Source organism: Triticum aestivum, unplaced genomic scaffold (assembly GCF_018294505.1).
Source record: "Triticum aestivum cultivar Chinese Spring unplaced genomic scaffold, IWGSC CS RefSeq v2.1 scaffold144477, whole genome shotgun sequence".
Taxonomy (NCBI): Eukaryota; Viridiplantae; Streptophyta; class Magnoliopsida; order Poales; family Poaceae; genus Triticum; species Triticum aestivum.
In genome coordinates this window covers 1-12,099 of record NW_025231099.1, presented here as the reverse complement: position 1 = coordinate 12,099, position 12,099 = coordinate 1, and the positions used below count along the sequence as shown (strand labels likewise).

Here is a 12,099-nt window from a genome sequence, read left to right as displayed (position 1 = left end):
CTTGTGGGCACCGAGCGGCAGTGGGCCGCTGGGCGATGTTCGCTGGAGGAATGGTGTGCACGAGGGGCGGCGGCGACGAGAGGAGGTGGAGGAAGCGGCGGCGGCGCGCGGGGATAGGCCGGGGAAGCGCCGACGGGTCGCCGGAGCAAATGGGGAGATGCAAGCGGCGGCGCCAGCGCCTGGATCTGGCGGTTGGTGAAAGTCGTGCGCGAGTCGTTGCTGTCCAGTGCATGGGAGCGGGCGCACGAAATAAGCGGCGTGGGATGCCGTTTTGCTCCGCATGCTGAACCAATTATACCGCGCGTGCGTTTTTGCGCATCTGCTGGAGCGCCCATTCCGGCCCCGCGCGCGCAAAAGAGGCGATTTTTCCAGCGCGCTGCTAAGATCGCGCGCCCATTGGAGATGCTCTTAGCCACATAGTAGAAATCTTCACGATTATAGTGCCTTTGCGCACTTTTCTGCAAAAGTAACAAGTCACAAGTAAATGATTCATTTATATGATTTTCACTCAAATATGCAATAAATCATAGCAAGAATTGATTGTCAGATCGCAACAGATGCTATATTTGGGTGTCAAATTATATATATGAAATGTGTTTATCAGTTACCACTGGAGCATCTGAATCGTTTTTTCTTTATTAGAAAGAGAAAGCCAAAAAAGAGAGAAAAAGCAGCGCACATATATCTTGCTTCACGCTTTGGCAAAGGGAAGAAGGGACCAGCCAGCGAGAAGCAAAGTTGCCCACCCTCCTCGATCTGCAAGCATGTATGCACATCAAGTAAGGGACCGTGTGTACTCTCTACTTCTCTAGCTAGTTATTGACAACAAGCTAAGCCTCATACCTGCTTGTTGTCAACCTGCTTGGCCTGGCAGAATATCTGTCGAACAAGAAGATTAGAGGGCGCTTGCACTTGTGCTTAATTTGTCAACCTGCCTGCTCTTGTCTACAGTCAAGTCAAGGTACACGACGCACTTACTCTCTTTAGGCTCCAAATATCTAATTATTCTGCCAGACAGAACACTGCAATACGTACCGCTGCTTAATTAACAATAGTGGTGAAGCTCAAACATACATAACATCTTGTTGTTGTTGTTGTTGTTGTATATCCAGGTTGTGTGGCAAATATCTTCGGTACGTATTGATGGGTTAGACTGGTCGAATTTGCAGCTGCTTTTCTCTCTAGGTCCTCTTCTTCGACAGAGGAATATATATACATCATGAATGTTGCTGAGAAGGAGGTACTAATACTTTTTGCCTATTTTACCTCACAAAAATAATTAGTACTACATCATGGTTTTGTTTTAAGGGATCTGCTTCAGTACACCCCCTTGATTAAATCAATGGAGGAGATTAAAATTAGCCAACAAAAACGCCTTATATTTTAATACAGAGGTAGTAAGAAAGATGGTGAAACTAAAAATAATCAATTCATTTGTAATTTTTAAATCAACCAATTCATCAATCAGCCTGTACGTAAGACTAATCTGTCTGACCCTATGTAAATAAATCCACTAAATACGGATAGCCCAGGCCAAATTTTCCCTGCCAAAAAATGGAAGGGCAGCCCGCAAGGGCAATCTCAGGCGACTGTCAGTAGTTGGCGGCACACAACAGCTCTGTTCACGGCAGGGAGAGCCAAAGCACGCGGCTCGGAAATCGGCATGGCTGGACAGCGGCAACGATGGAGGCAGTAAGTGCATCGTGAGGTTGCTGCAGATTGTACAGGTTGCGGGGATTCAGGCAAACGCAGGCAATATGAGGGTCCTTATAATGGTAGGTTTTCCTATGTAGAGGCATGTAAATAAAAACAAAGACCGTATGTGTAGACGCTTACATATCACAATGTGTACGTAGTAATAATTTTTCCATGGCCCACGCCCAGCCATAAAAGTTGATGTGATTCAAACCATCGCTTGTTCAAATACCGTTTGAGTGCTTCACAGATGCACCCTGATTTATTATTATTCATATATATGATGGAGGGTATGTGTTATGTACATGTTAAAGTGAAATGATGTACTCAAATTTGTTTATAATCAAATAAGCTAGGCCATTTGCCAAAAAACGTAAACTAACAAAGATGCTCTAACTTGCATACTTTACTTCAGATCTTAAGAGCCGATAATGTTCACGAAGCTGCACAAGAGATGTTCAAAATAATTCAGCTCAGGGGCCGCATATTCTGCCTTGATTGTTGGGATGGATTTGGGGCCTCTGCTGTTCTTAGATACATGGCGGCAATGCTTCCATCCAGGAGAAACATTCCGGAACTATGCTTTGACAGAATAATTTTCATAGATTGCTCAAAGTGGAATAACAGGAGAGCGGTGCAGAGAGCAATTGCACAGGAACTGACACTTGACCGCTCTATAATGGCTACTCTAGATAAGCAAGACGAAGAGGATGATTTTAAGGGAATTGGTGAAAGCTCGAGGAATGAGATAGGCAGTGTTGCACAAGTGATTGAGCAAACCCTGACTGGCACCAAATTTATGATGTTTTTTCTCAATGGAAGTGATGACGAGGTTGACATTGGTTCGTTTGGCATTCCTCTTACAAGGTTTGGTAAAAACATGATGATATGGACCTTCAACAGGTGCTGCTTGACAATGCATCGCCATGTTGACCGTCTTTCGATATCAAGCAATCTAAGATATACTCATGTTTTCATATATTCATTCCGGGGAGCTCGCTCATTAATAGCTTATGAGTTTCAAGAACTACTTCATCAACAATGTGCCACCATAGTTGCTCGAAGTCCATCTATGCTAGACATCAACCCTACAATGGTTAAAGAATGTTGCCTCTATGGGTTATTTCTTCATTATATTTTTCACATTTCCACCAAACTTGATTGGATCGCTCATGCTTCCAACTATTGGATATGTGATGCAATCATACAAGGGGACAAAGCAAGGGATGTTAGTAACACATTGCATGGAGAGATAAATTGGGAGGGTGATGCTACTGTGATTGATGAGGTGCTTCAGATGCTCATGAAATATTTTGAGCATTTATTTCTGGTAGTTAAAGATGATGATGTCTATAAGGAAGGGTCATACCGTTGGATTTCAGTCACATCAAAAAATATGGAAATATGTGGTATGCAAACTATTCCTGCAGTGACGTCATCTCTGTTTTTGGCATTTGAAAGATCCGATCACCCACCAACTCTGCAAAAAGGCTTCTTTGAACATTCCAACAAGCTTGGTGTGCTAGTTCTCTGTTTCTGTGCCTTCAATTTTGCATCACCTCCTTTTCACCATTGTCAGAACCTCAGATTCCTTGGATTGGACCATTGTACACGTAGCAAAACATGTGAAGCAGATAATCATCAAGAGTGGGCATGCTTGTATAATCTTTTGGTGCTGGACCTACGCTACACAGAGTGGGATAATATCTTATCTGAGGAGAAAATGGATCTTATGAAAAGCATCACAGAACTAAATATAGAAGGAGTCAGATGTTGGCGGTACACAGCTCAGTTACAAGGGAGGCTGCCTAACCTTGAGAGACTCCGAATAATCAAACCAACTTGTCAGCATGAGACATCAAATGATGTTGATAACTCCTTCACAGATAAGAAAAGTATGAAAATACTAGATTTTTCAGGCAACTCTGACATGAAAACTCTTCCAACAAGTCTATCAAAGGCGAGCAGGCTTCAGATGCTCATACTTGATGGTTGTGATGGACTGGAAAGCATTGTTGCCTCTGGTCTGCTTCCTCCTTCTCTCAAGACCTTTAGCTTTGATGGCTATGGGCCAACTCGCCAGAGGACATCAACTGTTGAGCTACCTCCGAAAGATTTCCGTCCACCTCCCAATGAAGAGAAGAAGGGTATCTCTACATCGAGGATCTCCCTGGTAGGCTGCACACAATTGGATAATCTGTTCTTGCGTGGGTTACCCAACCTTGTGGAACTGGATCTCTCCGGAACTGCGATCAAGAAGCTTGACTTCAAGACTATGGTGGTGCAGGTCCCAAGGCTCAAGCGGTTATTTCTAATAGGATGCAAGCACCTTCGTGCAATCATTTCTTTGGAGAAGATTGATCATCTTGAGTTAGTGTGCATAGACACGCGAGCTGGAATAGTGTGTCCGTATCCTATCATTGACAAGCATAAATCCTTCCAGTTGCATGTGCATGCTGTCCTTGCGGATGCGAGGATTACTCACTCCTTGAGGGAACTTGGATGGGGTCCAAAGGAAGATGTAACTTTCAATATCCACATCACCTCCTCGCCTGTTCAATTTGAAGCAACTAGCAAGGATAAAGTTGGTCCAAGTGATCAAGAGAACCCGCAACAGCTTATTCGTCTAGCAAGCCGATACAGTGATGTCCTGAGGATGGTTGGCGATCCCCTGGTACAAGTTTTTCTGCCACCAGCAGCGACTCCAAAGTTGGATCGACATATAGAGATTTCTCAAGGGAGGTGCCACATGGAGAGACATCTCAAGGAATCACTAGATTCATTCATGGGATTGTATGCTGAATCCCTGCACTTCCATGACGTCTCCACACGTGCTATTACTCCTCAAGGTCATAATCCTAATCTGTGGAAATACCTTAGGTGGTGCTGCGTGGAGAGGTGCCCCAAGTTGAATACCTGCTTCCCTTTGCGTTCGCATGAGTATATGGCAGGCTTGGCAGGCTGGTGGATGACCAATTGGTTAAGTAAAATAGACCCTAAAGGCTTCAGTAATCTGCAGCACCTACACTTGTGCTTTTGCCCCAGCCTCCAGTTCGTGCTCCCCATGCGGTTTTGGTCCTTGCCCAGCTTGGAAACCCTCTACATCATCCACTGCGGCGGTGATCTCAACCACGTCTTCATGCAGGACGAAATGGTCCAAACAGGAATAGGCAGAAATCGCCCCCGCATTTTGCCATGCCCGAAGCTGACCACCATCCACCTGCACGACCTCCCAAAGCTGCAGAAGATATGCGAGGTCAGCTTGTTGGCACCAGCGCTCCAGACCATCAAGATCAAGGGGTGTTGGAGCTTACGCCGGTTGCCATCTGTGAGGGGCAGAAGCCCAGGCGAGAAGAAGCCGACCATCGAGATCGAGAAGGACGTGTGGGACGCCCTGGAGTGGGACGCCGACCACCTCCCCGACCAATTTGAGACGCCGGTCCACTCGCGCTACTACAAGGAGAAGCTGCCCAGGGTCTCCGTCCTCAGGTACGACGTATGCGTATTACAGAATGCAACATTGTTTCTGTTCTCAACTTATCATGTTACTCACCATTTTGGTTTTTCTTGCCTAGTAGGTGAAAACTCTGCACCGCCGTGTTCCTTGCAGCGCTAGACGGCTTGATTTTCTTGTGTGCTTGCTGGGATTGCTATTGTGTGGCCTTGTTGCCAACAATGCCTTGTGTGTGAGCTTATGGTGGCTCTCACCTTATATTATGTTGTGGCTTGCAAATAAGAAGCAGAGTGTGTGTGTGGCTTTGATGAGTGGTAGCTTGCTATGAGTTTGAAACTTTCTTATGTGTGCCTGCATGCATGTGAGTTTGAAACTGTCATATTTGAGAGTGTTTGCTATGTACTACTATCTGAACTAAGAAACAGCTCGGCTGCTCATGTTTGCTTGGTTGGTATATGCTTTTGATGAAAAATAAAAAAAAAGCAGCAGCTATCTGTGCTGGTTGTTGCAATTGCCTTGTCTGGCTCCATATGTGTGACTGTGAATCATTGACCCATCAGTCAAATTTGAGCACGACAGGCATCAATTACGACTAACGTTCTTCTTTCCGAGTATCGAAACAGTGGTTTCAAGTACTGCACCAACACATAATAAGATCATAAAATTTCTTCTTCAGTGTTTCTGAATGGTTGCAAAAAGAAAACCATAAGAAACTTATTTTAGTAACAATATAGTGTTGTTAGATTATTGTTGTTCAAAGATTGAACTTAGACAGAGGGAGTGCTGCTAAACTAAACTTAGGAAGTTAGGAGACAGAGACACTTGCGATGTGTTGCCTGCGTCAGCAGACCCTGCTGTACAAAAGCTATTTCTAGCAGCACAAAACACCATGGAAATCTGTAGTATTGGAAAATAAAAAGAAATAAATCTTGTAAGAGCAGCTGCATCTCGATCATCTTTGGAAAAGAAAAAGAAAAAAGCAAAAAGCAAAAACAAAGCAGCAGCATACATACGTTGCTTCATGCTTTGGCAAAGCGAAAGGGGGGAAGCAAAAGCCCATGCGTCCATGAAGCTACCCTCCCAGTATGGAGGAGGTATCAAGAAACACATTGTGCGCTCTTTAGTTGCAAGCAGAGAAGAGAGGAAGAGCCAACTTGCTTTGCTCTGCAGCTTCTGAGGGCAAAGCCTCACACACCAGCATTAGCAATTTGACGATCGAGGAAGCAAATCGGAGTGCCAATCTAAGTTTCTACTATCTCAAGCTTCTTGTCTGCTGCTTGCTGTTAAGGTACGCATTTACTAGCTAGCTAGCTAGCCACTAAAAAACAATTGCATTTGCTGGCTTGCTTTCTTTGTGCCCTCTAAATTATTCTCCCAGAACAAAGTTTGAGTATATATGTAGTTGAGTAGCACTACTTGTTGTCGGTGGCAACACACAAACGTAACAACTTGTCCTTGTTACTGTATTTTTACATTACAGGTGGTGCCGATGGGTTAGATTGATTGAACTTGCAGCTGATTTTCTCTCATGGTCTTGAGCGGAGGAATCCATCCTGTGATTCCTGATTCCTTAGTAGTTCTTTCCGTCATTTGATTTTGAAGACTTGTTAAGTTACACAGCTGCAGTCGTCTCTTGGCTGGTCTTGGACAGAGGAATTGATCTTGAGTCCGGTCCTCATCGGTTGATTATGGGTTAACTTTGCTACTCCTTTTCTTTCTTGGTATTGGCGATCATGAGTTCTATTGGATACAAGGTAAGCACTCTTGTGCATTTTACGGTTTTCTCACTGATTAGGCAGCACAGTTTTCGCTCAAAGAGGCGGTGGATCATCATGCTAGGGAATCAAAAAATGCATCCTCACACCTAACTAGTTTTCTAAAAATGCCCATTAGAATTGCTTTACTCTGAAATGAATTACTCCACAATTTTATTGGAAACAAATGAATTACTCCTCATGCAAACATCATGAAATATGTAAAACATTAACCGTCATATCAGATTCTCACTTGGTAGGGCCTTGGACCGAATTTATTGAGTCTTTCTTCTGGAATGGATACAGGGCATGACCTAATGTGATGCTCGGTGGTTTTGCTGCTTCCTTTTGAGAAACCGGTTTCATTGCTTCTAGTTGCACAAGATTGTATATTGAAAAAAGAAGGGAACTGTCTGTTGTCTGTTGAGCTTCACTCGCTGCTGTCTGTCGAGGTACGTATGTGTATATATTATTTCTGGCTACTTTCTTCATGCCCTCTGATTTTTTTTGGTGGGATGATACTTGTATTACTCAACACTCAAAGATTACTCTACCAGAAGAAATTCTGTGTATATATATATACATGAGTATAGGTACTGGTTAACAATGGTGAAGCAGAAAATTAACATGTTGTGCTTGTTGTTGTGTCTGTAGGTGGTGCCAAGATCTTGAGCCAACGGGTTAGATTGATCACATATGCAGCTGGTTTCTATTCTTCGTCTTCGATGAAAAACGGATTAAGATCGCTACGGTTTCGCTGCTGCTTTGTCTCTTTCTTTGTCTTGGGCGGAGCAATATATTCATCATGTGTAGTCCTCATCAGTTAATGATTGGTTAAATTTGCTGCTGGATATTTCTATTGATCTTCGTTGGAGGAATTCATCATGAGTAGCGATCTTCGAAAGTGGGTAATACTCTTGTGCCTTTTACGTTGACAAAGTAGTACACGATTTTTTTTTGATCAAAGAAGGGCTTGCCCCTTCCGATTTTCATTACTGAAAACCACAGAGTTCTACAAAAGAGTTCAAATGAAAAAAAGAAAAGATCGAACCGGATACACCACGATCAGATAGCATCCCAAAAGGCCAACACAGGGCCAGCCACTCCAGATAACCCTAAATTCGCAACTGCCAACCGAGTTCAAACTACCCTGAATGTCCTAACATCAACGCAGAAGCAAAAGCAGCAAAAGGAGCCAAGGATCTATTCTACAGGAGCACCAAACATCAGGTTCACCACCGCAGGAGTCTTCATTCCAATCTTGCAACATTGATTCTCCACCCCTGCTTGGCTGTGAACACTTCATTTGCTGCCTGTTCTAGCACCCTTGCTCCCAGCTCCAACGTTTTTCTTGACGACTCCTTTATCTGCATAATAGACCAGTCAATTAACCACCTGCACATTAGCTTGACAACATATAAAGGATCATTTATCCTTTTATTCTCAAAGACAATTGCATTTCTGCTTTTCCAAATTGACCAAAGCAGGGCTGAAATCCCCACCAGCACCAGTTTCTTATCATCTTTATTAAATTTCCTAATCCAGTCTCCAAAACAATCTTTCACACTAGATGGTACAGTTTTAAACCCACACACACATCTGACCAAACTCCATAACAACGAAGCAACAGAGCAAGAGAAGAATAAATGATCAATAGATTCATCTTTCCCACACAAGACACATCTTTTCTCACCCTTCTAGCCTTTTTTAAGTAGAACATCTCTATTTAGGATGCTTTTTTTATTAATCAACCATAAAACACTTTCAGTTTTGCAGGTACCTTGATCTTCCATAAGTATTTCTGTGGGAATTTCATACCAACAGCTATCAATTTCCTATATAAGGATCCCACAGAAAATTTGTGATCAGCAGTGAGGGTCCAAAGGATTTTGTCTGCCCCTCCCTGCATTTGAATTTCCTCACATATATTTTTGAGACTGTTCCAAAGCTCCACAGTCTCCCCATGTAGGGTTCTTCTAAATCTAAACCCATGCCACCCTTTCTGTATGGCCTCCTCCACAGTAATGTTATGGTTAAAGGATATATCATACAGTCTAGGGTAAGCCTCCCTCAAAGGTTTATCATCAACCCATGAATCTTCCCAAAACCTAGTATTTCTCCCATCTCCCATCTTTTTCTTCACAGATTTGTAAAATTTCTTTGATTTTAAGCAAGCTAGCCCAGAATTGTGAGTCCCCTGGCTTTTTACATATTAAAGCCAAACAACCCCCTTTTCTATATTTATCATCCAAAATATCCTGCCACAAACCCTTTTCATTCTCCATTTTCCAAAACCATTTAGCAAGAAGTGCAATATTCATTATTTCCAGATTCAGTATCCCTAAGCCACCCATTTCTTTGGGCAGACAGCAATCTTTCCAATTCACTAGGTGGTATTTTTTGACATTCTCATCCTCTTGCCATACCAGTCTGGATCTGAAGAAATCAGCTTTCTTTATGATCCCTTTAGGCACAGCATAAAAGGACATCATGAACAGAGGTATATTAGTCAGGCAAGCTTGCACCAAGGTAATTCTCCCAGCAATGGAGCCCAGTAGTTTCCCCTGCCAACACCCACACCTTTTTTCAATTTTGTCAGTCACACATCCCCAATGAGAATTCCTGATTCTGTTCTCAGATACAGGCATTCCCAGGTATTTTATGGGCAAGTCCCCCATCTTACATGTTAGTATTTCTTGACATATCATTTGCTTTTCTCTAGCTTTGCCAAATAACAGCAATTCACTTTTGTGAAAATTTATTTTAAGCCCAGACATTTGCTCAAAAGCTCCTAGTATGAGTTTAAGGTTTTTCACACTTTCTATCTCATCTTTGATCGAGAATATGGTATCATCAGCATATTGTAGCATATTAATCCCCTTCCCTCTATCACTGTTCAACACCCCTTTAACCAAATCATGTTTGAGGGCATTACTCATTATAAAGGCTAGGGCATCAGCAGCAATGTCAAACAGCAAAGGTGACATGGCATTCCCTTGCCTCAATACTTTAAAGGTTTTAAAATATGGGCCAATTTCATCATTCACTTTAATTCCAACATGTCCCCCTCTCATAGTTTCCATCACCCAGTCACACCATTTATCAGGAAACCCTTTCATTTTCAACATCTGTATAACAAAAGGCCATTTGATTTTGTCATATGCCTTCTCAAAATCTACTTTAAAAACTAGGGCATCATCTTTATTCTTATGAAAGGAATTCAGAGCCTCATGCAAAATCACAATCCCTTCCATAATATATCTACCTTTAATAAAGGCAGTTTGGGTTCTAGAAATCACAGGGGCCACACACTTAGCCAACCTGTTCATCAGAATCTTAGTAATGATTTTAAAACTAACATTCAGTAGGCAAATGGGCCTAAACTTCTGAATTTGTTAAGCATCATTAGTTTTTGGGATTAAAGTAATTATGCCATAGTTGCATCTATCAATGTTAATTTCTCCTTTTGCAAAACCATCTACTAGGTTTTTCAGATCCCATTTGACCACTTCCCAAAAATCTTGGTAAAAGTCAGCAGGGAATTCATCAGGGCCAGGGCTTTTATTTCTCTTCATCCCAAAGACCACTTGATGAATTTCATTTAGGGAGAAAGGTGTCAAAAGCTCCTCTCTTTCTTGTTCATTGATTTTATCCATCTCCATCTCTATCAGTGAGATACTAGATTCTTCACGATGTCCAAATAATTCTTTATAAAATTTGGTGATATACTCCATTAACTTCTCATCCCCTTCTATAATCCCTTCCTCCCGTTCCAAGGAAACAATTTTGTTTTTTCTTCTCCTCCCATTCACCTTAGAATGATAATATCTAGTATTTCTGTCCCCATCTTTGATCTTCGAATCTTTATATCTCTGCATGCATTTCATCTCCTCTTGCATCATAACTCTTTTCAGTTGGGCTCTAAGCTCTTTCTGTTCATTTCTATCCACCGTACTTAAACCCATGATCTCATCTCTCTTATCTAAATCATATAGTTCCTTTATAATTTCCATTTTTCTTTTCCTCTACCAAGCATCTATATTTCTATTCCATACTTTAGCTTTTTTCCTCAATCTTCTCAACCTTGATTGCCATCTATCCAGAACGTCCCCTAAGTATCTCTCATTCCAGGTGTTATATACCAACTCTCTAAAGCCCTCTCTCAGCAGCCAAGCATTTTCATATCTAAAAATATATTTATGATTATGAGCTTCCCCTGTATCCAGGAACAAAGGAGTATGATCAGAAATCTCTCTAGAAAAGGCTTGCAACATGGTAAGTGGGTATTTTTCCTCCCAAGCTGGGCACATCAACACTCTATCTAGTTTTTCAAAAGTAGGGTCATCCTGATTATTAGCCCAAGTGTACTTTCTCCCATTCAGGGGTAATTCCCTAAGCCCTGCTTGTTCAATAATGGCATTGAACATGAAGGACCATTGTTCATTAAGCATAGGTTTGTTCTTCTCCTTCCCACTTCTAATAATGTTAAAATCCCCCCCAACCAAGCAAGGCAGAGGATTATCATGATATAATCTTGCCAATTCAGCAAGGAACCTGGCTTTTCCTTCATTCTGTGCATCCCCATATACAGTGACCAAATTCCAGTGCATTTTGATATTTTTATCAAAAACTAACATTCTCAAGAAATATTGTCCTTTTTCAATATTTTCAACAGTAAACACATCTTTGTTAACCCCCACAAGGATCCCCTCTGACATGCCTCTGGGCGGATTCCAGCTCCATTGAAAATTCATCCCTCCACACAAATTATGTAGCTCATTTTTTGTGAAGTCTTGCTTTATGGTCTCAGAGAGTCCAATAAAGTCCAGTTTCTGATCCATAATCATTTCCCTAACATATCTTTTTTTGTGATCTTGTCCTATACCTCTTACATTCCAGAAGACTCCCCTCATTTTTCTATTTTTTGACCACAAAAAAACAAAAACATATATCTGATGCAAATACAGAGAAAACTCTCAATTAAAACCTCTTATCTTTTTTCCTTCTTCGAAGGACTCCATCCCAACTGATTGCTTCACACAGTCAAGTGCTGGTGAGCGTTTCCTACCACTTTTTCCCCCAGAGAACATTCCCCTTAGTTTTTTCATCTGTTGTTCCTCAATATCCACATCAGAATGTTCATAATCTGAACAAAGTTTCTCAAGGGTTATGTCTCCAGTATTAATATATACTGGG

General features: G+C 41.9%; 1 protein-coding gene and 1 long non-coding RNA gene across 2 annotated transcripts; both read left to right on the top strand.

Moving 5' to 3' along the window:
- Positions 1-707: 707 nt before the first annotated feature.
- LOC123175696 (uncharacterized) lies at positions 708-5,570 on the top strand. Its single transcript, XM_044590284.1, has 5 exons — positions 708-779; positions 875-961; positions 1,113-1,240; positions 2,111-5,184; positions 5,274-5,570. The coding sequence occupies exons 3-5, from the start codon at positions 1,220-1,222 to the stop codon at positions 5,275-5,277; spliced, it is 3,099 nt and encodes a 1,032-aa protein (XP_044446219.1). The 5' UTR covers positions 708-779; positions 875-961; positions 1,113-1,219; the 3' UTR covers positions 5,278-5,570.
- A 678-nt stretch (positions 5,571-6,248) lies between these two features.
- On the top strand, positions 6,249-7,807 carry LOC123175697 (uncharacterized). Its single transcript, XR_006488082.1, has 4 exons — positions 6,249-6,437; positions 6,630-6,903; positions 7,210-7,355; positions 7,558-7,807. It is a non-coding gene; the product is annotated as an uncharacterized lncRNA (long non-coding RNA).
- The last annotated feature ends 4,292 nt before the right edge of the window (positions 7,808-12,099 follow it).

Coding starts and splice junctions, on each gene's coding strand:
- LOC123175696 (XM_044590284.1), top strand. CDS start 1,220: ATGAATGTTGCTGAGAAGGAG. Junction 1,241..2,110: donor TGAATGTTGCTGAGAAGGAG/GTACTAATACTT, acceptor ACTTTACTTCAG/ATCTTAAGAGCCGATAATGT.